We start from the raw sequence: 27729 nt of genomic DNA on the forward strand, positions 1-27729 counted from the left end.
ACAGTCTTTGTCCCTTGACCTATGATTTTCCACGCTCTTCATTCCAACTTGTTGGTCTAGATGAAAACATAAAACAAGTTTATTCATTACAAAAAGATAGATTTTAAGTGATAGCAAACAGATCAAAGCAGATTACCTAGTAAATAAACAAAAATGCAAACTAAGTCTAAGATACTAAACAAATAGGATATGAATTAACAAATTCTCACCTTGGCTGATGATACAAGCAAGCTGCAGGTTCTTAAGGGACAAGCTGCACTTGCTTTGCAGCTTGGAATCCCCCAGGTCTTTCATACAAAGGCTAGAAATCCTTTCAGCCTAGATCCAGCACTTCCCCCAATTTAGTCTTTTCTGGGAACACCTGAAGAACAATCTTCTTGTGTGGGGAGTGAAGAACCACTGACAATGTCACTCCCTGCCTTATATAGCTTTAGCATATGGTAGAAACCCTTTGCCCCAAATTCAGTTTGTGGAAAAACACTGACATCCCAAGATGGAGTCCAGAGTCATGTGGCCTGGTCACAGGCCCTTTCATACTTTGTCATAGAATCCATTACTTACAGGCTGTCTGGAGCATTCTCAGGAAGGCTCACCAGGCTTGTCCTAAGGCCTACTGTTTTCCCTAATGGATTATTAATCTGAATAAGCCCTTCCCCACCCACAATCTAGACTGAAAGCATCTTGCCTAGTGGGCATCACCCAGGTGTAACTACATTTGAAGTACAAATACAGTCAATATTCATAACTTCAGATACAAAAGTGATAAATGCATAAATAGGATAATCATATTCAGCAAATTATAACTTTCCCAATTACCTCTTACATGACCCATTTTGCATAAAATGCATTATAATGATGTTATAATCATAATATCACCATGAAGAATATGGGGTGCAGTGTCACAGTGCTCTTCAATCAAGCAGAGGTATAACGCAAAGTTGAAGCTAGCTAAATTCAGATGGGATATAGCTTTTTTTTTTTTTTTAAATCAGTGAGTAATTAACCATTGAACAATTTACCAAGCGTGGATTCCTCATCACTGAGAATTTTTACATGAAGAAGATTGGATGTTTTTCTAAAAGATATATGTCATATGAATTATTCTGGGAAGTCTTACACAAACAAGGCTAGGTGACTCAGAAGTTAAAATACCCAGGATCACTCTACACTAATTCTCCGACCATGGTTATTACTAGCACAGCTGCACTAGTGTTACACCAACAAGAGGAGATTTTTCATAATACACTCAGCATAGACAAGGTATAGGAGAGGAAGTGGGAATAGTCTCAATATTACTATCCAAATAAAGTTGTTTGTTGAGGAGAGATACAACTGATGAGATGTTAGGTCATCAGCCTCAGCAGTTTATTCTAAAGGACAAACATATACAATAATGTATTAGAAAGCAGGGTTACAAATGTCTCCACTCCCCAAAATTTCACAAACTTATCAGCTAGGTAGGCCAGCAAGATGTATTATCAACTACATGTCAAAGCAAGGATAATCTCAAAAGAGTCAGAGTAAATACCAACAAACCCCTAAGAGCGTTCTTGGGAAAAAATACTTACTTATAGGGATGAAAAGGAAACCGTTTCCTTAGGGAGACAAGCATTTTCTGTAGATAAACCCATTCTGTACTAAAAGCCAGCAATACATCAAAAGTCTTCTCCATTTTGTTTAACATGAACACAGTCAGTCATATTTCTTTGTTCATCCCTAATCCACCACATTCCATACAAATGGAAGTCACAAAATATGAGGTAATCCCGCTCTTCTACTCCTCCTGCCCCCTCCCAGAGCCTTTTAAAAACCTTTTTAATGTTCATAGAATAACTATAGTAGAAGGAACAAATAGAAAGACCACCATCCAGAAAAAAGTTAGTTCATTTTTACAGATAACCCATTCCATACTTATTCAACAGTTATTACACTGTTCTGTATCATGCAGGGAAAAGAAACCCCTGTTATTTGAAAGAATAAAAAAAATTAGTTCAATCATCACTAGAGCTAGTTAGATAGCCTCTGCTCAAATTTAACTCAAAACTTTTAGCATCAGTTGTATATGTATTATATATAAACACACAAACACACTGTAGTTGTAGAGAAAACAAAGTGAATCCATCCTAAGGCTCAGATACTAGAAGAAAAATGAAAATAGCCCAGCATTATTGTAAAACAAACATACACACAATTTTTGAGCCAGTCTCATGACTTTTAAGGGCCTAACTCATGATTTTTGAATGCTTAAAGTTAGTAATACTGTGCCAGTATACACTTGAAATTAGAGTCACACACAGCTGGTCAGGTTCTAACTTAGAATGGTGAAGTGGGGGGGGGGGGGAAAAGAGAAGCTCCAAATTAAGAGGAAGAGGAAAAATGAAGGTAATGTTTAGCATAGCCACAAATACATTCAGCAGGCATTTTTTGACTATTATAAATTACAATAAGGAAGACTCCATACATATAGAACAGACCTAGGTTTCAAGAGGTGAGAGTTTCTTTAGGAATATTAAAAACATTCTTAAATACAGAAGATGTTCTTTTTCAGGCCCTTATCTAATGAACAAACCCTCATCCTAGAATAAAAATACCTGCACAGTCCTTTATAATTTGCAAGTATTCCAACACTTAAAGGGCTAACAGCTTTTATTCCTTAGACCTAATACAAAAAACTTTTATGGACATTAAACACAATCAAAATAGAGAATAACAGACACATTCTAAGTTATTTTTATATTTTAAATCAAGGATTTGGGCTCTAAAAGAAATCAAAATAAATAAAGGAAACAAGGATTTTCCCTTATGGTTCTTAATTAGTTAATCCATCCCACCTGGCCTATTTTCCTAAAACGGCACCAAATCTGTTCTAATGTCCATAATTCCAATCAGCAGAGTAACCTTAGGAAGGAAATGTTTGGTTAAAATGAGAGATCTAATGTTAAACTTCCCTGTGATGAGGGGTTCCTTTGAATAGTGTTTTGCTACTTAAGCCTGTTTCAAAAGAAAGAAACAGATTCTGGCCATTTTAGGAAAAGAGTGAAGACTTACTCTCCCAAGGTAAACCCTTCTTTCACATGCTGACCCAGGTGGTTCAGTTCTACTTTCAGAACCCTTAAAATACCTTCCATATTGGGTGTATTCTCTGTCTAAACTCTCTTCCTCATGAATTTCCTTAAAAGGATGTAAATCCTTCTCCTAATTCAATAATTGCATGAAAACTTCATTTAATTTCACATACAAGTTTGGCTGGAAATAATATTGCAGTGCTAGCTCTTTGCTCTTCATTCAGAGAGAGAAATTTTAGCCAACATGCTTAGGTAGTTGGATGAGAATGAGGAAAAATATGATACTGTCACTTTTCTAATAAATCTGCTTTAGCCGTATAGCACTAATTAACTGCATGGTTCTTGACTCCTAAAGCTATAAATGGTACAATCAATATTTGACAAGGTATATTTTTATTATTATTTTGTCTATAGTACTTACCTTTTTCAGTAATTTTGAGCTTCAATACATTTTAATGGATGTGAAAAAAAACTTGTCAGTTACAAATGAATGCTCTAATTTTACTCTTCTACCCCACCACACCCCAAAATAGGTTCTAGACCTATACAATGTGTGATGAGAACAAACTGGGCTGAGGGGAGAAAGTGTGAAGGATACAGTTAGGCTATGCAGTTACTTGTGTGCCATGATTGGTTCTCTGTGTGTCGCACATGTATTATGAATTCTAATTAACTAGCTTTATAATTTTATTATGAATTCTATAAAACTCAAGATAATTGCATGATTTTTTTCTTTTTTCATGACTCTTGTTGCACTGAAACAACAGGGAGTCCAGTGGTGCTTTAGGGCATAAACTATCTAAAGAAGTGGGTTTTTTACCCACAAAAGCTTATGCCCAAATAAATCTGTTAGTCTTTAAGGTGCCACTGGATTCCCTGTTGTTTTTGTAGATACAGACTAACATAGCTACTCTCTGATACTTGTTGCACTGAGGCTTTGTAAATGCTTGTAACCTATTATCGTTGGTTTAATGAATGGTTTAATTCATTTTATTTACTTGCATCTTAGCCTGGAACATCCACCACCTAGGCCTGTTGCCAAGAGGTAACACATTTTCTTTAATCACCAGTCTCTGTGACAAGAGTGTTAGCACTGCTCATCTTAGGCTTTTCCTTCACTGCTTAAAAAGGAGTGTGTAGAGGAGCGGGGTTATTTTACAGAATGATAACTAACTCTCTGCAAAAGGTCACATTTTGGGGAAGTGAAGACAGGCTTAGTGTGGATGTCCTCCATCCCGTGTGTGAAAAACTGTAAATTCATCTTCTTTTGTAGAAAATAGTGCCCTGCCCTCTGGTGGCCAAACAGGGCCATTTAAATTTGAGGTTTTTAATAGCCTGCAGAATATCCTTTAAAGAAACCTTTTCCACTCTTGGTACAAAAACGTCCAGGTCTACTCAAGGCTGGCTCTGTCTATGATTGAGAACTTCCAAAGAGGCTAGTTTTGTGGGGAGAGAAGGGATGAAGGGAAACCTACATCATGCAATGCTGTGATACAATAGCAGATATTTGCATCCTGTATAGGCATCATGATACTCAAATTAAACAGTCAGAATGGATGGCAAAATGCTAAACTGCTTCTTTTTCTATTTCACCATGAAGTGGAGATTTGCTCCTGTTCCTCCTACTCCCAAAGTTGAGGAAACTAAGATTAAAGATTCACTTTCCATTTGTGTTCCTATCTGTTTTTAGGTGCATCTAAGTTTGGGTGAAGGAGGGAACCCACCTTTTGGGCTAAAATGTATCATGCTTATTATTTTCCTCCCAACAACATTTTTCCATCACTTGTTAAAATAGTTTGACTATTTTTGTGGTATCTCAACGGGTGAAGAGATGGGAGAGGAGTCTTTCCTTATTTAAGAAATATTTTCAGATACATGTTAACCTGTTTGAATAATTTTTTTCTTTGCCTACTCCCTTTCCCACCTATTTCTTCACTTTTTTCACCACTTTCCTTTTCTCCCGTTAAAGGATGCAGAAACAGCTGCACCTCAAACTGCCATGGGGAGAGTTTATCCAAAAGTAATGGTGCATCCGATTTGCTTCAGATTACAACTGCAATCATTACGATGTGGGATGTTTTTCTTCTAGGTATTATTTGTGCCTAATGCTGCAGTTCAGCCTGGGCACTAGACCCTGCAAGCTACTACTCACGTGAGTAGTGAAGTATAGTTCATGTAATGATTTCTGGTGACTGTATGAACTGTGAGCACTCTAATCAGTAGGAAATTGCTGAGGAATGTTTAGTAAAATAGTGCTGATATTTTGAGGAAAACGCTAGAGAATTTTCTAAAAGTAGTTCCTCGTCCCACCACCACAGGGATATTTTTAAAATACTCTTACAACAAGTTGTTATAGTTCCATATCTAAATGAAGTGATTATATACTGTCTCTTTAAAGCAAGATAAGCATGAAGAATCATTCAAAATTAAACTGTGTGGAAAAGCAACTTCTGTGTAGCTACATCAGGCAGCAAAGTGGAAAACCCAAGTCTACATCTGGAGTGAGTACAGCTTGATAGTGCTGAACTCTTAAATATTCTGCACTCAGTTTGTATAACAAACTCCTTGTGATCTACACAGAAGCTGCTTGTGCAGAATGAGTATAAAATATGAAATAGAAATCAGTACTGTAGATAAGACAAGAGAATGTTCCTCCCAGATTTTTAGCTCCAAAAGTCTGAGAAGAGACAAATGTTGCAAATGTATTTGTTGAATCTTGGAGACAAGGTGGAATCACAAGGTCTGCACATCTCCTGCAGATGACTTGTTTAGCAATGTCATTTAAAAACAAAACTCAATACTCAGAGGTCATTTGTCAGAGGAGGAAAAATTTCAAGGATGAAGTGAAAAAGAAAATCACAAACACTGTAAACCTGAAGTCCAGTTATGGAAAATTAAGTAAGTCAACAGTTTCTTAGGAGCCAAATTACTCTTTTTTTTTTTTTTTAAAGTGTCCTGACTCCAACTGAGGCTCTAATGACTTAATTGCCAGTTCTGTGCATTTTTCTGTGTAGATGTCAGCTTGTGTAGAACATCTTCCAGGATAAGATCTTTAGCTGACATGAAAGCAAAAGCAATTAAATGGCTCTAATTACTAGCTGCTTTCTTCACAGAGAGAGGATCCAAGGGAGCACTTTCACCCATGGCACACTGTTACAGGAGATTGGTAATTTTGGTAGTCTGAGATGTAAACTAAAACACCTATGTTCACCTTGTTCATTCTCTTACCAGTGCAGGCTTCTTTCCTTACTCTGCCTGAGTGGGAACAAAGATAACGAGGAGTACATATCTTTATTTCCTCTTGTGAAGCTACTCCATTGGCTTTTGAAGCTAGGTGGAGTGATTTGGTACTACTGCTATGCTAATAATTGTGGGGAAAGTTATGTGATTATTGCAGATGCATAATCAAAACCACAGATGCCTCTCTTTTGTTATGCCTATTTTATAAATATGTCCATATTGAAATAAAAGGTAAAAATTATCAATAAGAAGTCTGTTAATACATTTTGAGAGTCACTGTTTTTTTAATGATAATAGATACTCTCAAGCTGTGATAATTTAAAAAGGATATGACTTAAACACCTTTTTAAAAAAAACACTTTGAAACAGAGCAAAATCCTTCTTCAAGGAGTGAAATTCTTCTCAACGATTAATATAAAATTAAATTTAAAAAGAGTGCACCACGACAGGCCTTTGTTAGTTTATTGAAGCTGCTGCAGATATTGGTTTTAAGGTCAATATTGCCCACTGAAGGGGGGAAAAATCAACTTGTGTTTAGTCATTCCATTTCAAGGGATTTGCAACTATCAGTTCCCTAATTAAGGAGATTGCTTAAAGGTGGAACAGAATGGAACTCAATAGGTGAGAAGTAAATGCATCTAGTCTACCGAGTATAACTTTGACTATAGTTACAGAAATGGTGAACTTGGTCCCATATATTTGGAGATTCTTTTAGGGTTTTTTTGAGGAATCTTAGGATGATAGGTTTCCTAACAAAGGTGATCATGTTCACTGTCTCTAAACTGTTCATACTGGGTCAACACTAAAGGACTGTATTTTCAAGGAAACCCTCTATTCATCCATTTGTGTGAGTGGAATGGGTAGTTTGTAGACTTTGTGCCTCAGCTTTGCAAAGGGATCCACCTATGTGGACTCTTACTTTCATGCCATGTTGTGTTGGTAGATGCAGTAGGCCCCCCACATGGATATTATAAGGGATCTACCATTTAAGATTTTGCAGGATCAGGGCCTGATGGGCAGACCCCTGCATGTACCCAACAGGACTCCATTGATTTTAAAGGTGCTCTATGCAGCCATAAGAAACTCACTGCAGGATCAGGGTGTGACTATTTATTTGCACTGATCTCACACATGGAAATACAATCTGTTCAGAGGGAGGGACCTGCAAAAGCTGAGGGTGTGTACAGAAAGAAGATGGGTGAAAATCTAGTGACTGCCACTGACTGACTACCTGTATCATGCATCTGACAAAGTGGGTATTCATCCACGAAGGCTTATGCTCCAATACATCTGTTAATCTTTAAGGTGCCACAGGACTCTTTGTTGCTTTTTACCTGTACCTCGAGTCACATGCTACGCTTACTATGTTTTAATATTGTATATCATGTGCACTTGTACAAAGATAATTGTAATGGTACTACTGGTACATACAATGACGTATACAATACTGTCGGTGCAAAACAAATGAACGTGTTTCGCCCAGAAGAAAGGGCGGAAAGTGCACTTGCAGGATTATAGGCAATACGTCAATGGCTTCTTTACCTCTTCAGGCTCTGGAATAGTGGCGGCAGGGGAAAAACTACATTTCCCATCCCTCCGCTGCCCATCCCGCGCATGCACATTCTCATTGCGGCACCTTTCCCCAACGCCAGCGAGCCAGCTGCGACATCGCGCGCGATGGCAGGATGAACGGGGACTACATCTCCCATCAGCCCCGAGTGCTCATCCGGCGCCTGCGCAGCACTCAGGCCTGCTCGCACAACACTCCGTCGTTGTTGAGGCCGTAGGTGGGTGGGGGGAAGGGAGAGTGAGAGAGCGAGTGAGTGCGGCGGTGAGGAGGGAGGGGGTGAGAGTTGAGAGTTCAGCGGCCGCCGCCACTGCTGCTAGCCCGGACTCATGATTCCCATATGCCCGGTAGTTTCCTTCACCTATGGTGAGTACACCACTCGGGCGGGGGCGGGGGCGCGGGCGGGGGACAGCGGCTGCGGGCCGCGCGCGGGGGCTGCCTGAGGCGTCGTGTCTGATCTCGCTCGCTCTCTCTTTCTTCTCCCTCCCCGCCGGGCCTCCCGCCATGGCCCCGACCGTCGCCGCTGCCTCGCCGCCGCAGTGCCCAGCCGGCTGGGGGAAGATGCCAAAATGGCCACCGGCAACTACTTTGGATTCACCCATAGCGGGGCTGCTGCCCAGTATAGGTAACCGAGCGCCCCGCCCTTCGCCTCCCTCTGCCGGCTCGGGTGGGTCCGTGCTTGGCCCCTGGCGCCCGACCCCCGCGTGCGTGCGCCCAGCCGGGGCCCCTTGCCAATCTCGCACCCCATGTGGGGCCTCTCCCCGCGCCCCATGTGCCTGGGATTCCTCCGCCGCGTGCGGCAGGGCCGGGGCCTCCCCGATCCGGTGGTGGGCGGAGCGGAGCTGGGCTCCGTGCGGAGGAGAGGCAGCAGCTCTCTAGGCCATTAAATTAAAATGGCCACTTAGTCTGCGACGCCAGGGAAACTGAGCTGCCTCCTCCTTTCTCACCCTCCCCGATAGAGGGGATTTTATTTCCCCTTCCCTCCTTCCCACACATGGTGGGAGAGTCTTTGTTACGCTGCAGAATCCACGCTTCCCCCTCCGGTGGTGGGAGGTGGGTGAATGAAGGAGAGTTTAAAGCACCAGGAACATGCGGTGAAGGAGGGTTAGTTTTCCACAGAGATACGCTCCGAAACAAAATCCTTCTTTGTAGAAGGGGTAGAGAAGAAAGGCCCTTAAAATCTATTCCCACTGAAAGTCTCTACTCAAATATGTGAGACTTGAAGTTCCTGTAGTGGAGTTTAGAGTATAACTGTACGTATCGCTTACAGATAAGGCGGAGAAAACACTTCAATAAAACATTAACATGTCCATAGTTATAATGATGTGGACTGATCTTTTAGCTAAGACTTCTTTGTCAGCACTGTCTGCTGATAGTGGCAGAATTTGGTAACCTGATCTGACGGGTTGGGGTTGTTGTTTGTATTACAGTAGCATCCTTTGGACCTAATCAGGGGACAAAACCAATTTTTACTAAGATCTGTGCAGGCCTTCTCTTTAGGAGTCTGTTTTTTATTCACCTATGTCTTGTTGCTAACTAATAGCTGAGGGGGGGGTTGCGATTATCTGATGCTAATATAATTGTGTTCGTATAGATTAGCTGTATGCATAATATAACTATTTGCCTAACTGATGATTTGGGGAAGGTTTACTTTTAAAAGAAACCTTGAGATCATTCAAAATCTGTGGTGTCTATTTACCAAAATTTATCACATGCAGAGACACTTAAAATAACTCAAAATAGAATAATGGATATTGGAAATTAGAGATGATTGCTTCCATTCTCCCCTGGAAGTACAGAATTAAAACATAAAATGTGAGATATCAGCTCTTAATGCAAAGAACCTCCCTCACTAAATGAGTAAGACTTGATAGGTCTGCCAGTTATGTATGCACAGTAAGCATACATGGCATTTAACAATTACAGTCATATTTGTAAATGACTTCCTGAGAGAACTGCAAAAATCCTTCACCACCCTGAAGAAAAAGTGTAAACGCTTCTCTTAATTCTGAATAACCAACACTGTTCTAACACACAACAAAATTGTTTTTTTAAAATGAATCCAAACTTGCAGTTCTACAGTTTTGAACTGTAAACTAACATAAAATAATTAATAATCTTTTCATATTGGTTGCTGGGAACTTAGAGTTGACAAGATGAGAGCTTGAAAGAGTGAGGTTTGGAATTTCCCAATGAAGCATACAGTAAAACTTCTTCATTGCAAAAGGATGAGACTTAAAAATTGATTCTGTAATTAATTCTAAATAGAATCATAGGAATTAGTGATAGAACAGTCCTGTTTGATTGTGTTCCCCTCGCAAATGCAAGATATTGTTTCACAGATATATTAGTGCAGGAATCTCCTTCCACTAAATTAATTAGATTTCACAAATATGGATGTGAAATGAGATAAAGTAAGCAGTATTCAACATACCCTTTGTATACAAGACAGATTAAGACAAAAAGACTTTAAATGTTTTGTTGGAAAAACACAGCCAAAACCAAAAATCCATCACAAAAGGAAGAGATTCCAAACAAACTTACCTAAAAATGAATCTCTTCCAAGGGACTTTACTTCCCAAGTGAATAAGACTCAGCAGGTCCATAGTAGTTTGTTTATAGAACTGTACATGTCACTCTGCAATATTTGAGAAAGACAAGGTGGCGAAGGGCAATTCAGCAGAAGTACTAACATGCTCTTTACACTAAAATAAAAAATAACCCTACATGGGCTGATTACCCTCATTCAAAATGTTCCAATTTATCTTAAGTATATCTCTGAAACACACAAAGAATAAAAATAAAGCTTGCGTCAGTGGAGTATAAGACTTCAAAAACTAGGGTTACAGAAATTACAGAAATAACAAATATAAGTAGATTTATTCATCTGTTGCTGGGAAGGTACAGGATTTAATACCTGGGCAGAGGACATAGCAGCAGGTCTTAAATAAAGATGGACAAAATCATGAATTGTTGAAGACTAACTCACATATTTGAAATGTAAGACTTCAGCTGATTGCACCTGTAGCAGTTATGACTAAATGCTTTGTTACCTGCTTTGCATCAATACTAGTCTATTTGGACATTTAAAAAGTGGCCCATCCCATATTAATGTAATGTAATGCATTAATGAGCTAATTCTTGTAATAAGTACCAAAATGCCCATCCCACTAATAAATATACATCAAACACATAATTACATAATCTTTCATGCAGACATAAGTCAGACCTTTCCAACTCTTTAAAAATAATCACTCAAAACTCTGACCAGTTGGGACAACATTAAGGCTAGATCCTGGAAAAAGATCCCGCATGGGCTATTCTTTATGATTGTGTTTAGTCCCATTGACTACACTGGACATGGATGAAGTTACAAGGGTCTCTTTACATGAATCTGAGCCTTAATTATATTTTCAAATATCTCAAAATACAAATTAAAACTTAAAATCTCTCACTGAAAACATCCAAAGCAAAATAATTTTTCATCCCGAGAGAGACTAAATAGTTCTACATTTGTCAAGTGCTGGGGAGTATCTTTCCCTTTAATTCAGAACAGATTTTTAAAATGAGACCAAGTACCAACACTGATTAAATATACAGGTTTTTTCAACAGAAAAATGATGGATATATTACATAAGAACTACTGTGTCAAAGTATAAATAAACTAGGTAATTCCTCAGTTTATTAAAATTGATGACAAAAAGTTAGAGGAAGATGAAAATGTAACTGTAATAGAAATTGTTTGTGTGCTATCAGTATTGCTGTGAACCTAGTTTATTGCCTAATCTAGTTTCATTTCATAACTAAATATTAACATTCTTTGTATGACAGGTGAATCAAAAGTTTTTTAAAAAATCTGAAATTAATACATACTTATTTTTAAAAAATACAAATTACCTTGTACATACAAAGAAGTCTTTTTAGGAGTGAGGGCCTGAGTTCAGGTAGTTCAAGATTACTGTGTTGTGCAGCTGTTCATAACATCACTTACACATAAAACTATGGAACACAGTGTACTTCCCTGAACTGATTAGGTGATTAAAAAAGCATAGAAGTCCCTTACGTTGATAAGTAGGAGATGAAGTAAGATTTTGAACATATAATACGTAACCAGCTGCAAGTGTACATTTGTAAACTGAAGGCAGACAAGGAAACGGGCAAAGTGCCCACATTTCTCTCTCACAAATAATGGAGAAGAAGTGTTTTTATTTCCTTCACTCTTATACCACTACTTATAATTTCCTACTGCCCATTAGTCATTTCTATATAGCTTTCATTCAAAACCATTTATGCAAACTTTATAGTTGTAACATTACAGTTTACACTGGAAAAACATTACATTATTGACATGACCAATTAAGGTAACTGCTATAGATACTCCATTAGCTTTATAGTTTGTACATTCTGTTAATGGTACTGTCACACACAAATTCAGTTTACAGACTTTGATTTGCAATGTAAAACTCTTTCAACATTTAAAGAAATATTAACAAAACTATGATGGGATATGTTGGGAGTTCATAAGTACATATGGTACCTTATGAAGCAATCCTTCCCATTTGTGGCCCTGAGCTCCCTGATGCACTATTTGCCCAGGTTCTTATATCGGCACCTATCACCATTGTATCTGAGTGTGTTGAGGATAAATGACAATAGCATAATCACTTCCCTGCTGACAAGAGGCAATGTTAGATTCTTGTTTTAATTACTGTTGACTGTAGAAGTGTGTCTCTGTTGGTATGTGAGAGAGGGTACTATTGAGGGAAAGCTTAGGCAAAGAAGTGGGGTTTTCCTTTGGCTCCAAATATGATGAAGTTAGCGATATTCCTTATTTCATGTGGCATTAAGTTCCAAAGTCTTGGTCTGGCTTCTGTGAACATCTTGCATCTTTCACTGTTGGTTGACAGTTTCACTGTTTCAGTAAAAGAGGTCATAGCTACAGAGAGAGAGGCAATTTTTCAAACTAGAACTAGTTCAATGACCGTGAACAGGACTATATTCCCTCAGTGCAGAGAGTAGTGAACTGGTAAGATGATCTTTCTTAGAGCTTTCTCATTTTTAGATAAAAAAAATAATTGTTGTGATCTGTGCTGGGCTTAACAACTGTAGCCAGAATTGGGTGAGATCTTCTGGTGAGCCACAGACGAAAGAGAGCTCTTTTAACACTGTGACTATTTCAGTGTTCAAGTGCAGAGCAGAATCTGCAAGACCCGAAGGCTATAGAATAATTGAACAATCTGACATCAAATGCCTTGGATGGATTGGGTTGTTGTATTGGAGAAGTCTCCTTCATATTTTCCTCTTCTTGCTAGCATTACCTCTGTCTTGTCTGGGTTCAGTTTCTGCCACAAGACATTGAGAAAGCTGTGAAGTGCTGCACTTAGGGCTCTAACGTACAGCCCTAAATGGGCCAGCTAGCTCAGGTTGAAAGTACCAATAAATGTCAGAGGTTTTTGTGGGTGAACAAAAGTGGCAGGCGGGAGGGGATTGTTAGGGGCACCACTTGAGTAAGAACTCAGGTTAGTTCTGTAGTGAAGAAATGCCCTTAGACTTTGACTTCACTGCTTTAAAGAAAAATAGTGTGGTTTTTTTTATGGTGGAATAAGTAATGCACATTGGCTGTCCTTCGTAAAATCTTTATGGAGACAAGGCACCTGTAGTTATTTACTGCAAGGTAAACTGGGAGAAGGCTTGACATGGGCAGAGGAAGTATAGTGTTCATCTTCTCTAGCTACCTTGTGATTAAAAATTACAGGTGCCTTGTCTCTACTGGGATTTTGCTTAAGGTTAGCTACCTTGCATGAATTACTGTGGGGTTAATTAAAAATGAATAAGTAAAAATTTCTCAACTTTTTGTCAATGAAGACATAAAGGAGATGAAGGGGTTTTTGGGGGGCTCATTGTCATCCACTCTCCAGTCTACATCACCCTGGCATACAGACCCACACACACCGTTATACCTCACTGGAATCTTCTTGTGCACTTCAACTGTTAAAGTTTTGCATGGGTGCATGTATCAATGCACAGATATCTTTAAGTGCTAGAGATCTGAGAACTTGTCAGATTTCTGTTGGAGTCTGGACAATGAGCTAGAGGGAGGGAGTCTCATGACAGAACGTGCCTGCTTAGCAAAGTTTAGATTTTTAGCTGAGCAAGCAACTTCAGTGCAAGAGTTCTTCTCTCTTACTCTGTACTTTTCTGGGGCAAGAACATCTATGTATAATAGTAATGGCAGTAAGGTAGTTTAGTGCATCAAGTTTTCAGTGCATAAATCTATGTGTAGTCCATTATAGTGTCTTGGCTGATGATGTTCCAGTTAATAATGATCATTACAAATAACTTTTATTTATATGTAGCTTTGTTCTAAACCATACTGCTTGCAAGCATCTATGTGCATGTGATTTTGTGGGTTTATAGTCTGTATCTTTAGAAATTACACATTGGTATCTTGTTTGCATTTTGTCAAACTCGGCTTGAAAAATCATGACTCACTACTTGCAGGTTTGAAAAATACGGTTATTTCTGAGGGTTGGACACACACTTTTTTTCTTTAGAATAAATTTGTTTCCTTAGAAGCAGCTTACTAAAGTTAGAGTTTAGAGGTGGCAAGGTCAGAATAAGGCTTAACATGGACTTCTGTACGCAGCTTAACTTCTGAGTTGGCAGCAGCAATCCCCAATGTGGTCCATGTTTAAAACTTTACCTGCTACACCTCTACCTCGATATAACGCTGTCCTTGGGAGCCAAAAAAATCTTAACCGTGTTATAGGTGAAACTGTGTTATGTTGAACTTTCTTTGATCCACTGGAGTGCGCAGCCCTGTCCCCCCCGGGGCACTGCTTTACTACGTTATATCCAAATTCGTGTTATATCAGGTGGCGTTATATTGAGGTAGCAGTGTATTTAAATGCAACAAATTCTAGGGTGAAACAACTTTATGGTGCCCAGAAAAAAAACGACACCATACTTTGGGACGGGAAATATAGAATGTCTTATCAAATTGACTGGAATTTTTCATGTTGATGGAGCCTCTTGCACTGTACAGTAAGCCTACATTTTTCAGTATCAGTGCCATACAGGAAGTATCTTCAGAGTTGATGTTTTTATTATGCTCATATAAATTCTTAATTTAAAAAAAATTGTAAAATAAAATGTGATGCATCTACTAGGCAGAGTACCACAGCCATTGTTTTTCCTTTCTCCTGGGCAGTTATGGTATGGTATCAAATACCACTACTGGCAAAAGATTCTTTCATAAAATCAGTGACTGTATAGGAAGGAGATATCATCACTGAGTTCTCCGTGTACAGCTGCGGTCAAAAAGGAAATCTATCAGGATGCATAAAGAATGGGATGGAGAAAATATGCTAAAATCAGTGGTTTGCCTTCATCTGGCATACAACATGCATTAATGGTCATTTCATCTTAAAAAGAATTACAGAATTAAATGTGATTCAGAAAAGGGCAACAAGAATAATAGCATGGAGAAGCTCATAAAAATTGAGATGCTTAGATGTGAAAGGTGATCACTAAGAAGGGACATGATAAAATTATGCAAAATAATAAATGGTAAAGAAGATACAGTGAGAGCTTCTATTTTTCCTCTCTCATACTGCAAGAACGAGGTATTCAATTAAAAGGTGGGAAAACTGATGAAAGGAAACACCTTTTCATTCAATTCCTAATTAGACTGTGGAACTCATTGCTATAGAATGTCATTGAGACCAAAAATATAGCAAAATTCAAAGGAGGATCGGGCATTTATATGAATGATAAAAATATCTGAAGTAGTTATAACAACATTTTGGAAGAGAGAAACACTTCATATGTTGGGGATTAGAATGATATTTTCATGAGGGGACAGGTTATTCCACATCTACGTAGGTAGTTCTTGGACATTCCTCCAAGGCATCTGGGATTAGTGTGGCAGACAGGGTACTGGACTAGTTGGATGGTGGGTTTGATCCAGTATGACACTTCCTATATTTCTTGAGGCCTACCCTTGGAAATACAGCTGAACTTGGTCATCCACAGCTGAACTTGGTCATCCACAGAGTAGAATAAAGTCTCTCTCATTTTTTCCCAAAATGTAGTACCTTCTCAAATGTTGGGGGTGTTTTTATAGCATAGAAAACAATCACTTCTGCTATAATCCTTATAAAAAGATGCATCGACATTAACGTTTGATAGTCATTTATTAATAACTCATTTAGTGACTGTTTCCAAGAGGAATTTCGTCTTTCTCCTGGCAGGAGAGCACCTTTATGAGACTTATTTTGGAAGTCCTGTTGTCTGAAGGAGTTTGGGTAGAGTCAAAATTTGCTTAGTTCCAACCTTAATTATAAAGCAAAATAATATTTCCATAAGACTAAAATTGTAAAAATAATTCAGTCGTTCGATTGCCTTTAGTTTGATAAGAGCTCTTTCAGCACTCAGATTTGTAGACAAATGGAGTGACAGCAACACTAAAGTTTATTGCATGCAAGCACACATTAGATTAACTCTTAGCACATTGTATTTCAGGGGTAGGCAACCTATGGCACTCGTGCCGAAGATGGCACTCACACTGCCTGGGTCCTGGCCACCGGTCCGGGGGACTCTGCATTTCAATTTAATTTTAAATAAAGCTTCTTAAACATTTTGAAAACCTTATGTACATTACATACAACAGTAGTTTAGTTATATATTATAGACTTATGGAAAGAGACCTTCTAAAAACGTTAAAATGTATTACCGGCACGTGAAACCTTAAATTAGAGTGAATAAATGAAGACTTGGCACACCACTTCTGAAAGGTTGTTGACCCCTGTTGTATCCTCTCACAGAAATAGTATATAGACCATATTCTCTCTGAAAAGTGAGCTGCTTTTCCAGAAATTGCTGCAGATTTAAATAAGTTTACTAATGTATATTCTGCCCAGTTAGTTCATAGATGCCTTAAATGTAGGCATCAAAGACTCCTCAGAGCTTGCTTCCCAAAAAGTTGTTTTCTGACCAATCAGATCAGAGACTTTGCAAGACAATAAATGTTGCATTAACATTGTCATTAACAATAGTTAATAAACCACAGTACTTTCTAACCCTAAAAGACCTGCTTTTGTGCTGCAGGAAGTCCACATTTTGCTTTCAGGTAAAACCAATATCAGGGAAGATAGGCCCCATTTTGTTGACTGATCTATTGATAATATGTTAATCAGAAACCCCAATTTACCATTCTGTGGTTTGGCAGGGTCCTGCCTCATGATCAAAGCCAGAAGTATTGGAGTCACTATGAGGGTTCTGATATCAACAGCAGAGACACTGTCAGTTAGGAAAGGTCTCTTGACTTTATAACATTTGTATTAGGGCTTTTATTAGCGATTAAAAAAATTAATTGCGATTAATTGGACTGTTAATAATAGAATACCATGTATTTAAATATTTTGGAGTGTTTTCTACATTTTCAAATAGATCAATTTCAATTACAGCACAGAATACAAAGTGTGCAGTGCTCACTTTATATTTATTTTTATTACAAATATTTGCACTGTAAAAAATAAAAGAAATAGTATTTTTCAATTCACCTAATATAGGTAATGTAGTGCAATCTCTTTATCGTGAAAGTTGAACTTAACGAATGTAGAATTATGTAAAAAGCAAACCTGCATTCAGACGCAAAACAATGTAAAACTTTAGAGCCTGCAACTTCACTCAGTCCTACTTCTTGTTCAGCCTATTGCTCAGGCAAACATGTTTGTTTACATTTGCAGGAGATAATGCTGCTTGCTTCTTGTTTACAATATCACCTGAAAGTGAGAACAGGTGTTTACATGGCATTGTTGTAGCTGGCATCACAAGATATTTACTTGCCAAATGCGCTAAAGATTCAAATGTCCCTTGATGCCTCAACCACCATTCCAGAGGACGTGTATCCATGCTGATGACGGGTTCTGCTTGATAACAATCCAAAGCAGTGCAGACCAATGCATGTTCATTTTCATCATCTGAAATAGGATCACTGAGTCAGATGTCACCATCAGAAGGTTGATTTTATTTTTTGATGGTTCGGATTCTGTAGTTTCGGCATCAGAGTGCTGATCTTTTAAGACTTCTGAAAGCATGCACCACACCTCATCCCTCTCAGATTTTGGAAGGCACTTCAGATTCTTAAATCTTGGATCGAGTGCTATAGCTATCTTTAGAAATTTCACATTGGTATCTTCTTTGCATTTTGTCAAATCTGCAGTGAAAGTATTCTTAAAATGAACAACATGTGCTGGTTCATCATCTGAGACTGCTATAACATATACATGGCAGAATGCGGGCAAAACAGCAGGAAACATACAATTCTCCCCCAAGGAGTTCAGTCACAAATTTAATTAACACATTTTTTTTTTTTACACGCATCATCAGCATGGAAACATGTCCTCTTAAGGATGGCCAAAGCATGAAGAGATGTATGAATCTTCAGCATATATTGCATGTAAATATCTTGCAACGCCAGCTACAACATTGCCATACGAATGCCTGTTCTCCCTTTCTGGTGGTGTAAAGAAGAAGTGGGTAGCATTATCTCCCGTAAATGTAAACAAACTAGTTTGTTTTAGCGGTTGGCTGAACAAGAAATAGGACTGAGTGGATTTGTAGGCTCTAAACTTTTACATTGTTTTTATTTTTGAGTGCAGTTATGTAACAAAAACCCCTACTTTTGTAAGTTGCACTTTCATGGTAAACAGATTGCACAGCAGCACTACAGATATAAAGTGAGCACTGTACACTTTGTAGTCTGTGTTGTTGTTTAAATTGATATATTTGAAAATGTAGAAAAACATCCAAAATATTTAATAAATTTCAATTGATATTCTATTGTTTAACAGTGTGATTAACCACAATTAATTTTTTTGTGTTTAATCATGTGAGTTAACTGCGATTAATCGACAGCCCTAATTTTTATTAACACAGTTAGCAAAATCACAGATGCTCCAACCCAGCGAAGTGGTCAGAGATCATAGCAATATAGGACTAGGAGGGACCTCAGTAGGTCATTTAATCCAGTCCCCTTCATTGAGGCAGGATTAAGTATTATCTGTTCCATCCCTGACAGATGTTTAAGAACAGATTGGACAAACTCCTCCAGTGACAAAGATTCCATGGCCTTTGTAGGCAATTAGTTCCAGTGCTTAACTACTTTACAGTTAGGAAGCTTTTCCTACTGTCTAACCTAAATCTCCCTTGCTGCAATTTAAGCCCATTACTACTTTTCCTGTCCACAGTGGATAAGGAGAACAATTTAACACCTTCCTCTTTATAAAAACCTCTTACATACTTGAAAACTGTTATGCCCCACTCGGTCTTCTCTTCTCCAGACTAAACATACCCAGTTTTTTTTAAATCTTTTCTCATGGGTCGTGTTTTTGAGACTTCTGATCCTTTTTGTTGCTTTTCTTTAGACTTTCTCCAGTTTGTCCACATCTTTTCCAAAGTGGAGTGGCCAGAGTTGGACACGGTTCTGCAGTAGAGGCCTAATCAGTCCTGAGTAGAGAAGAATAATTACTATTTGTGTCTTGCTTACAACACTCCTGCTAATACATCTCAGAGAATGTTTGCTTTTTTTTCAATATTATTACACTATTGACTCTCAGGTTTGCGATCTACTATAACCCCCAGATTCTTTTCTGCAGTACTCCTTCCTGGGCAGTCATTCCCGTTTGTGCAACTGATTATTCCTTTCCAAATGAAGTACTTTGTATTTGTTCTTGTTGACGTTCATCCTGTTTATTTCAGACCCATTTCTCCAGTTTGTCAAGATCATTTTGAATTCTAATCCTGTCCTCCAAAGTGCTAGTAAACCCTCCCAGCTTGGTTTTGTCTGCAAAATTTATAAGCTTACTCTTTATGCTGTTATCCAACTCATTTATGAAGATATTGAATAGAACTGGATCCAGGACCGATCTCTCTGGGACCCCACTCAATATGCCCTTCCAGTTTGATTGTGAACCATTGATAACTACTTGGAGTGTGCTTTTCCATTCAGTTGTAGGTTCCTCTAGGTTATATTTCTGTAGTTTATTTATGAGACAGTCATGTGTGACCATATCAAGAGCTTTACTAAAATTGAGAGAGATCATATCTACTGCTTCCCCCCTATCCACAAGGCTTGTTACCCTGTCAGTGAAGGATATTAGGTTGGTTTGACATGATTTGTTCTTGACAAATCCATGTTGACTGCTGCTTGTCACCTTATTATCTTCTTGGTGCTTACAAATTGATCATTTGCTCCTTTATCTTTCTGGGTACTCTAGTCTACAATTCCCTGGGTTTCCTTATCCTTTTTATAGATAGGTAGTATATTTGCCTTATTCATCCTCTGGGATCTCTCCTGTCCTCCATGAGTTCTCGGGAGATAATTGCTAATGGCTCAGATCTCTTCAGCCAGTTCTTTATGTATTTTAGAATATAGTCCATCAGGCCCTGCTGACTTGAAGACATGTAACTTCTCTAAATAATTCTTAACTTAGGCTATGTCTACACTATGGACCTTGCAGCTGCACTGCTATATGCTCCTGCTGGCATAATTAAACCACTCCCAAGGAGTGGTGGTAGCTGTGTCAGCAGGAGACTATCACCCGCCAACGTAGCACTGCCCATACTGACACTAATTGTAGAGGTTTTTAGAGGCTGGTAGTGTTATTCCATCTGCATTGTGTATGCTCTATCCCCACTCAGATTCTTTGTGCTGACTGTGGAGCCCTGCTGATCAACTCCTCCCCCTCCCTCCCAGCGCCTCCTGTGCACCAGGGAACAGCAGGGATGAGGCAGAAAGAGGTGGGGAAGAGTGGGTTGGGAAGAGGTGGGTGGGACTTTGGGGGAAGGGATGGAATGGGGGCAGGACCTGGGGCTGTGCAAGGGAACTTTGGGGGTGGGGGGGTTCAGAAATTTTTTAAAATCAAAATGGGGGTCCTTGGATTGCTAAAGTTTGAGAACCGCTGCTATATACGACTTTTTCTATTTATGTTCCTCCTAGGAGTCACTGTGGCACTAGAACTGAGAGTGAGGAGATTGTATCTCTCCTGTGCTTTCAGTGCTCCAGGTGTGATTGTGCAGGCAGTGTGAAGGACATTGAGGAAGCTGAGGATAATAGAGGTGGACAGGCACGGGCTAGCAGCATAGGCTGAAGGGTTAGGAATTGGCTGGGTTGGACTTAAGCAAACTAAGGGGTGCAGGCTGAGTAGGACAATGGAAGTAGAGGGAGATGGGGACAGGCTCTGTGGGGGAGACTTGGAGAGAAGCAGAGAGGCTAGATATAGTCATACTAGGGGAACCTGGAGGCTGGAGGAGATGGGTCAGAAAGGTCTGTAATGGCTGGAATAAGTTTCCCTCCTAAACTTGAACTAGAACCCAGAATTACAGTGTGCATGTCATCCTCTCTCTCTCTAGTGGCTGGTCCAAGGCAGAGTATAACAGCCTACTTACTACTGTTACCAAATACCTTGTTAACTCAAGTAGTAGAGGTCTGTGCTGTGGGTCTAAAGATTGCAACCTTGCTGATTACCTACACGGGGGCCAATCTGGTTCCACATGGTGCTGTTTTTTAATTAGTATTTGTTTTTAAATGGGAAATAAGTCTGATTTGTATGTAAAAAAGTGCTCACTGAAAATAAGGATTTTTTCATTCTTGTTTGACCATCTGTCTACTTTTTCTCCTGAGTACTGTGTTTCTGAAAAAAAAGTCTCCCTTTTGAGAGTCCCTGATATCCTGCCCTTAAGAAAATTGTCTAAAACACATAGGTGACTTTCTGGAGGAACATTATAATCTGTCAAATGCAAACACTGCTTGCAGAGCCTTTGGAGGCAAGTTTTGCAATATCTCATGTACATAAGGAAGGAGATGTCCCCAGGTTTGGTCTCTGCCTATATGACCACTGGGGATAGGAGCAAGGCACAGGAATGGCTAAAGAACATCTAAAGCAGCGTTTTTCAAAGTTTGGGTCACGGCATTGAAGGCACTGGGTCTCTCTGGTCAGCATCGCCGACCGGGACCTTAAAAGTCCCGTCAGCAGTGCTGGCTAGCTAAGGCAGGCTAGTGCCTACCTGTTCCGACACCGCTCTGCATTCCGGAAGTGATCAGCAGTGGGTCCGGCTTCTAGGCATGGGGGCCACGGGGCCCTGCATGGTGCCCCCACCCCGAGCACTGGCTCCAAAATCCCATCGGCCACTTTGCGGCCAATGGGAGCTGAGGGTAGGGGAGCAGTGCCTGCGGGCAAGAGCTGTGTGCCTAGAAGCTGGACCTGCTGCTGGCCTCTGGAGGCGGTCCGCGGTGCCAGGAGAGGTGGGAAACCTGCCTCTGTACTCCAGCTGCACCACTAAGTGGGAGCTGCCGGAGATAAGTCTGCCCCCTGAGCCCTGCAAATCCCGGAACCCCTTCTTGCACCCCAGAGCCCTGACCCCCTCCTGCATCTGAATCCCCAGCCCCGAATGCCCCCCCAAACACCGGAGCCCCTCATCCCCAGCTCCCTTGAGTTCCGGGCACGAACAGTTTTCTTAAATTGGATCCCCAGAAAAAAGGTTGGAAAACTACTGATCTAAAGTACCCTCAGATAGTGAGATCCTTTTAAAATTAAATGAGAGAATGTATCCATTTATCTAGTATCCTTTGGAAAGACAAATTGTTATGGATCAGGACTCTAGGGTTTAAGCAGACCAAGAGAGCAGAGGGTAGATAATCCAGAAGTAATCAAATGATTTGCGAGGTGGAAATTAAAAGATAGGAATGAGTGGGTTGAAAAGAAGTTGGACTCAAAATTGCAGTGTAACTGAAATTCTCCTTTGATAATTGCTTCTGTAGATTCCTCTGATTGGATGAAAATCAAAGCCATTTGAGGTTCTGCAGAACTACCCATTTGCTTTGCCTTGTGCCTTTTTTTCACTTTCTCAGAACTTTAAGATGTCCATCTGTATTTCACATGCAGGAAAGTGTGGGTAATCATATCAGTGATGAGTGAGCCATGCCAGGATGTGTGGCATTAGGTTATTGGTGGTTTTGTGGGGAGGTCGATTACAATATACCCACAGTGTGCACTATACCTTGTTAATGCACATCTTGTGGGTCATAGCCATATGAACAACAAAATAACCTATGACAGGGAGGGAGTTCTGAAAGGTAGAATCAGTGAAGTGTGACACTTGTTAGATAGGGGCCAGTTGTGATAAAGTAAAAGAATCATAGAGGGATTTTTGTGAGTACTAAGCCAGACTTGAAGATTACAGGGAAGTGTGGCGAGTTCTTCAGAATGCTAAAACTGTAATGATTGACAGGCAATTTTTAGAATCTTACTGAGAAGCTGTCACTTCATCCAGAATACTTTCCTATATTCTTGCAAACTCGATCACTAGCTCTGCATGATGTTGCAGAAGCAAGGGGAACAGGTTTGCTAAAGTAAGCATGGTAATAGAACCTTAGTAGCCTTAGAAATCACATGACTAGGGCTGTTAATTCTTTACCATTACAAGACAACTATTTTTGCCAAACACTAAATATTTTTCAGATTAGGATCCACCTTGCTAAACTCTCACTATTGACTGGGAAATTGGTTCCTAGTTACAAATGAGATTTAAAAAAAATCAAGGATACCATTTTGGAAAAAACCTTATTTTCATAGGTATGACGCTAATTTGTATGTGAGCAGTGGTATTGTAATATAACTTAAACAATAATGAAGCTTTACTACAAGAGTTGCCCGTTCTCAACATTTTTGAGCATTTCATGATCTAGCTTATTTTTAGTAGCTGCTTCTGATCTCATGAACAACTTCTCTCAAATTCAGGAAATCTCTCTTATTTCCACTTGCACAATTCTGTATTGCTAAACAGGCAGCTGTTTGTAGCCTGATCTAATGACTCTGGGTAGCAGTTCTCACCTTTTACCACCAGAAGCTACCGCTCCCAGACTAATCTGCTCCTGCTCCGCAAGAGGCATAGAGCTTAGTTCGATGTAGTTAGGTCAACATAGTGTCAGGGTAGGTGCTGTGTTGCTTACATTTAGACTGTTCCAGTTGACAGCCTGGAGCCATGATAGGGCTCGGGCTGTCAGTGCCCCACATTGTTAGTTAAATCAGTGCAAGTGCTCCTGGTGAGGACACACCCTGCCAACAGAAGGAGTTAGCATGGACTTGCAAAACCAATGTAATTACTGTGGTTGCTGTACGTCAACGTAACTTAAATTGAGTTCATTTTGTAGCGTAGACTTGTCTGAGAAGCAGCAGGAACCATTTTCAAGTAGTGGTAGCAACATCTCCAACTTGTTTCTTGCCCCCATGACTCTGAACATTGCAGTGAGGGAGACTTGAAGGAAAATGTGAGCTTGATCATGCTTCCATTTAAGTCAGTGGCACATCCCTGCATTGATTTACATGGAACAGGATTGGGCTCTTTAGTGATTAAATTAGATTTTAGAGTAGTAGGGAGTGCCAACCAGCCTAGACTGTCTTTCAGAAATATAAACTTGCTGGAGTTACTGAAGGGAGTGTAGCATCTGATTTTCAGTGAAAATTATAATTTTTTTGAGCATCAAGTTTAAACTTCTACGACACAAAAAAAGATCTTCATCCAATTATTTAATTCTTCCTTTGTGTCCTGTGCAACTACTGGCATCAAAATACTATCTCAGTGTTTTTAGTTTCAGGACTGTTTTACATTTGGCAAAATGAGAAATATATTAAATATGATAAATTGGAGCTTACTTCTTCCATAATTTCTTGATTTCTTCTTAGAAATCTAGTGCTATATTCAGCAAGAACAAAGCCAGGTGGTTTCAAAGGATTTTTGTGATATTCCACCCTTTATTATATTATCATATCACTTTTTCTCCTATAAATTTTGTGTGTGTGGGTATTATTCACTGTGCTAAAAAGATTCATTCTGTTCTTTCCAAATGCTCACTTTTCTTGTGCCTAAATACTGTAGGAGGTTATCCTGGTAGAGACCTATCCCACATAGTTAACTCTGCACTTCCCTGTTCAGAATCCCCTTCGCTTAAAAGATAACATTTTTTATTTTTTTACCTTAGTTTAATTTGATTTGTGTGATTTTGAACTAATTAATCATACAGTTGGATGTTCATTGCAAACTAAAGATGTGTACTACTGTTTTTATAAAAGGATAACTAAAGGGCATTTCATTAAAATTAAAGTTCTTAATACAGCTTGACGTTTCTGAATAATCATAACAAGCAATGTTTTAAACATTCTGCTTGACTTTTTTAAATATAACTGCTGTATTTACTTGGACTTGCCAAAATTGGCAGTATATTTCACTACATCTTTCCACAGGTATTGGAATGCCATTTTGATATGTAGACTAAATGCAGTTTTGACATTAAAATGACAGAATCATACAGCATTTTTCTCCTGATAAATTTTGACCAAGCATAAATACTGACAACTTATAGAAGCAGTAAGCATACCCATAGACAAGAGGAAATATGATTTTTGGCAGTTAGTGCCAGATTGACTATTGGAAACTTTAGCTAGGTGTTATCTCTCTGGCATCTAAGCAAACCCAAAATTGCAAATCATCATCTCGGCCACTGACTCAGTGTGCTGTTGTAGCCAAAGCATTTAATGTCTCTGTTTTGATTTCCCAGTTTATAAAATAGAGATAATAGTATTCTCATGTAGGTGGTGTGAGTAATTAATAGTGTTACTGGATGAAAGTGCAGGAAACAAATCATGCTGGTACATGGGCTGTTTATGTCAAATAAAAGTTCCTAACTTTTGTTTTGTAACCCCCATTTCTTTTCTGGGTTGTAATAAGTACTGACTTCTTGGCAATAATTATTTTACTAATTTATTTATATTTTTAAATTAACCTACCTAAAGTCTTAGGCATTTTGTGTAATGCACTGTACATATATTACAAATCAAAATAGAGCAATAGCAGTTATTAGATTCTACCCTTCAAATAATCACTGCAACTTCTGAGACCATCCTTCTCTCACTGGACTGTTAATATCTGCCTCTTGTTAGTTAATACTTACTGGTACACTGCTTCATGCATGCACCTGCTGCAAAGGTTGGGGAAACAGATGAGTCTTACAGCATTCTCTGCACACTCATTTCTATAGTACACTTCATTTGGCTGCTAGACTTTTTGTTAGTACATCTTTTCTGAGTTTTTTCTAGATACAGTGGCCTATCTATCTAATCTCAACATTTGGAGGGGTACTCCCTCATCAGACATTAGTTTCATAAGTTTCTCCCTATTGAGTTTAGGGATTTTTGCACTGACTTTTAATTAAAACATTTTAAAAGTCACTCTCCTTCCATTCAGCTGTTCAGTCACCAGACCTACATGGGGTGGTGTATTTTTTAGTGAAGTAATTAGTCTTACAACTCCAGTAGCATAAAAAGAATCCTATACTTTGCCCCGGAAAATGCCATGCAAGATGGAAGAGTTCAATAATAGCTTTCACAGAAGAAGTCGTTCTTTTTTCAGTGCAGGAGGTTGTCAAATATGCTACCCAAAGAACGATTGCAGTACTTCCATATCATGCAAAATCTGGTGATTTGAGATCTCGTTACTGTTTCAAATGAAGAGATTGTCTGCCAGTGCCAAAAGGTTTACCTTTATCAGATGGGTCCCCATTTTGTTTAATGTTTCAGCCATAAGCACTTCAATGTGTAATGATACTTAAATAATGAGTGCCATAAAAAAGCCTATAAATAAAATAAATGAGTGCTTCATGTTAACCTGTAGACCTCTGTGGGATTATTCAAAGCTTAGTTTTAAGACTGTTCTGGTATTTTGAAATTGAATGAAATATTTGGGTATCAGTCTAACATGTTTAGCTGTTGAACTAATGGACTTGTTACGCGATGGGTAATACTTACTGTCCTTTCCCAATATAGCCAGCAGCCAGCTTCGGGTGTAGCCTATTCCCATCCAACTACAGTTGCTAGCTACACTGTCCATCAGGCTCCAGTAGCTGCACACACGGTTACTGCTGCGTATGCCCCAGCAGCAGCTACAGTTGCTGTAGCCAGGCCTGCACCAGTAGCTGTTGCAGCTGCTGCCACAGCTGCTGCCTATGGAGGTTATCCTACGGCACACACGGCGACAGATTACGGTTATACCCAAAGACAACAGGAAGCCCCACCACCACCTCCTCCGGTCACTACACAAAACTACCAGGTAAGTGCCACTTTGAATCCATCTTGGGTTGGTAATGATCAAAATTTATCTGATGGATGTTTGGTGATCTGTGTGAAATGAGTTTGATAATCTGTCTAGTTCTCACTGGGCAAATGTCCAAATCATTAAAAACTACCATCAAGTTTAGCAAGCTTGTTGGTATCTTCTACAAAGGCCAAAAATTGTGGAGGTGGCATGTCCTCTTCTCCAAGTCAGGGTTGAGGCGTATAACCAAGGGACTATGAGGAAAGTTACACCAAGAATGGCAGTACCACATCTGCTTTGTAGAGAGAGAGAGGATTTCCACGTTATAAAATTATCTATTAGGGGTGCCTTCTAGTTTTAAAATACTTACTTTGCTTTGATGAAAAGCACTTTAGAAGACCTAGGTCATATTAATGATTGTTTAATTTTTCCCTCTAACCAGAAGTGGCTACTAAAAAAAAACAAACCTATAGAGTCCTGAAAAACAAGCAAGCTCTTTCCAATGGTCTGAAGCAACAACTAGCTAACACATCCTAATAATTACAGGAGCAGTGCATATACCTGCTATTAGATGTTGATGCACAGACAGAGAAAAAAGGAGTCTTAAACAAAGAGAGAGAAAAAATACAAGGTTGCCAAAATTGCTAGGGAATGAGATGTTACTTTTTAAGCTTCTTATCAAGTGCTGTAAATCCAAGTAGAAAA

The 27729-nt window shown here is 39.2% G+C and overlaps 1 protein-coding gene and 1 non-coding gene across 4 annotated transcripts in view; both read left to right on the plus strand.

Annotated features, from left to right (window-relative positions):
* Positions 1 to 7999: 7999 nt before the first annotated feature.
* ZFR (zinc finger RNA binding protein) overlaps positions 8000 to 27729 on the plus strand; it is a 51679-nt gene continuing 31949 nt past the window's right edge. For 2 of the 3 annotated variants that reach the window (XM_030567539.1, XM_030567540.1), the window contains exons 1-3: positions 8002 to 8238; positions 8413 to 8497; positions 26757 to 27039. In XM_030567539.1, the coding sequence (XP_030423399.1) occupies positions 8202 to 8238; positions 8413 to 8497; positions 26757 to 27039 (405 nt within the window). In that variant the 5' untranslated portion in view covers positions 8002 to 8201. Of the gene's footprint in view, positions 8239 to 8412; positions 8498 to 26756; positions 27040 to 27729 lie in introns of all 3 variants that reach the window. The other variant, XM_030567541.1, reaches the window with a different exon arrangement.
* LOC115654129 lies at positions 23226 to 23362 on the plus strand. The gene has a single exon (XR_004001112.1). It is a non-coding gene; the product is annotated as a small nucleolar RNA SNORA66 (small nucleolar RNA).

The sequence above is a fragment of the Gopherus evgoodei genome, chromosome 6, assembly GCF_007399415.2.
Source record: "Gopherus evgoodei ecotype Sinaloan lineage chromosome 6, rGopEvg1_v1.p, whole genome shotgun sequence".
Classification (NCBI taxonomy): Eukaryota; Metazoa; Chordata; order Testudines; family Testudinidae; genus Gopherus; species Gopherus evgoodei.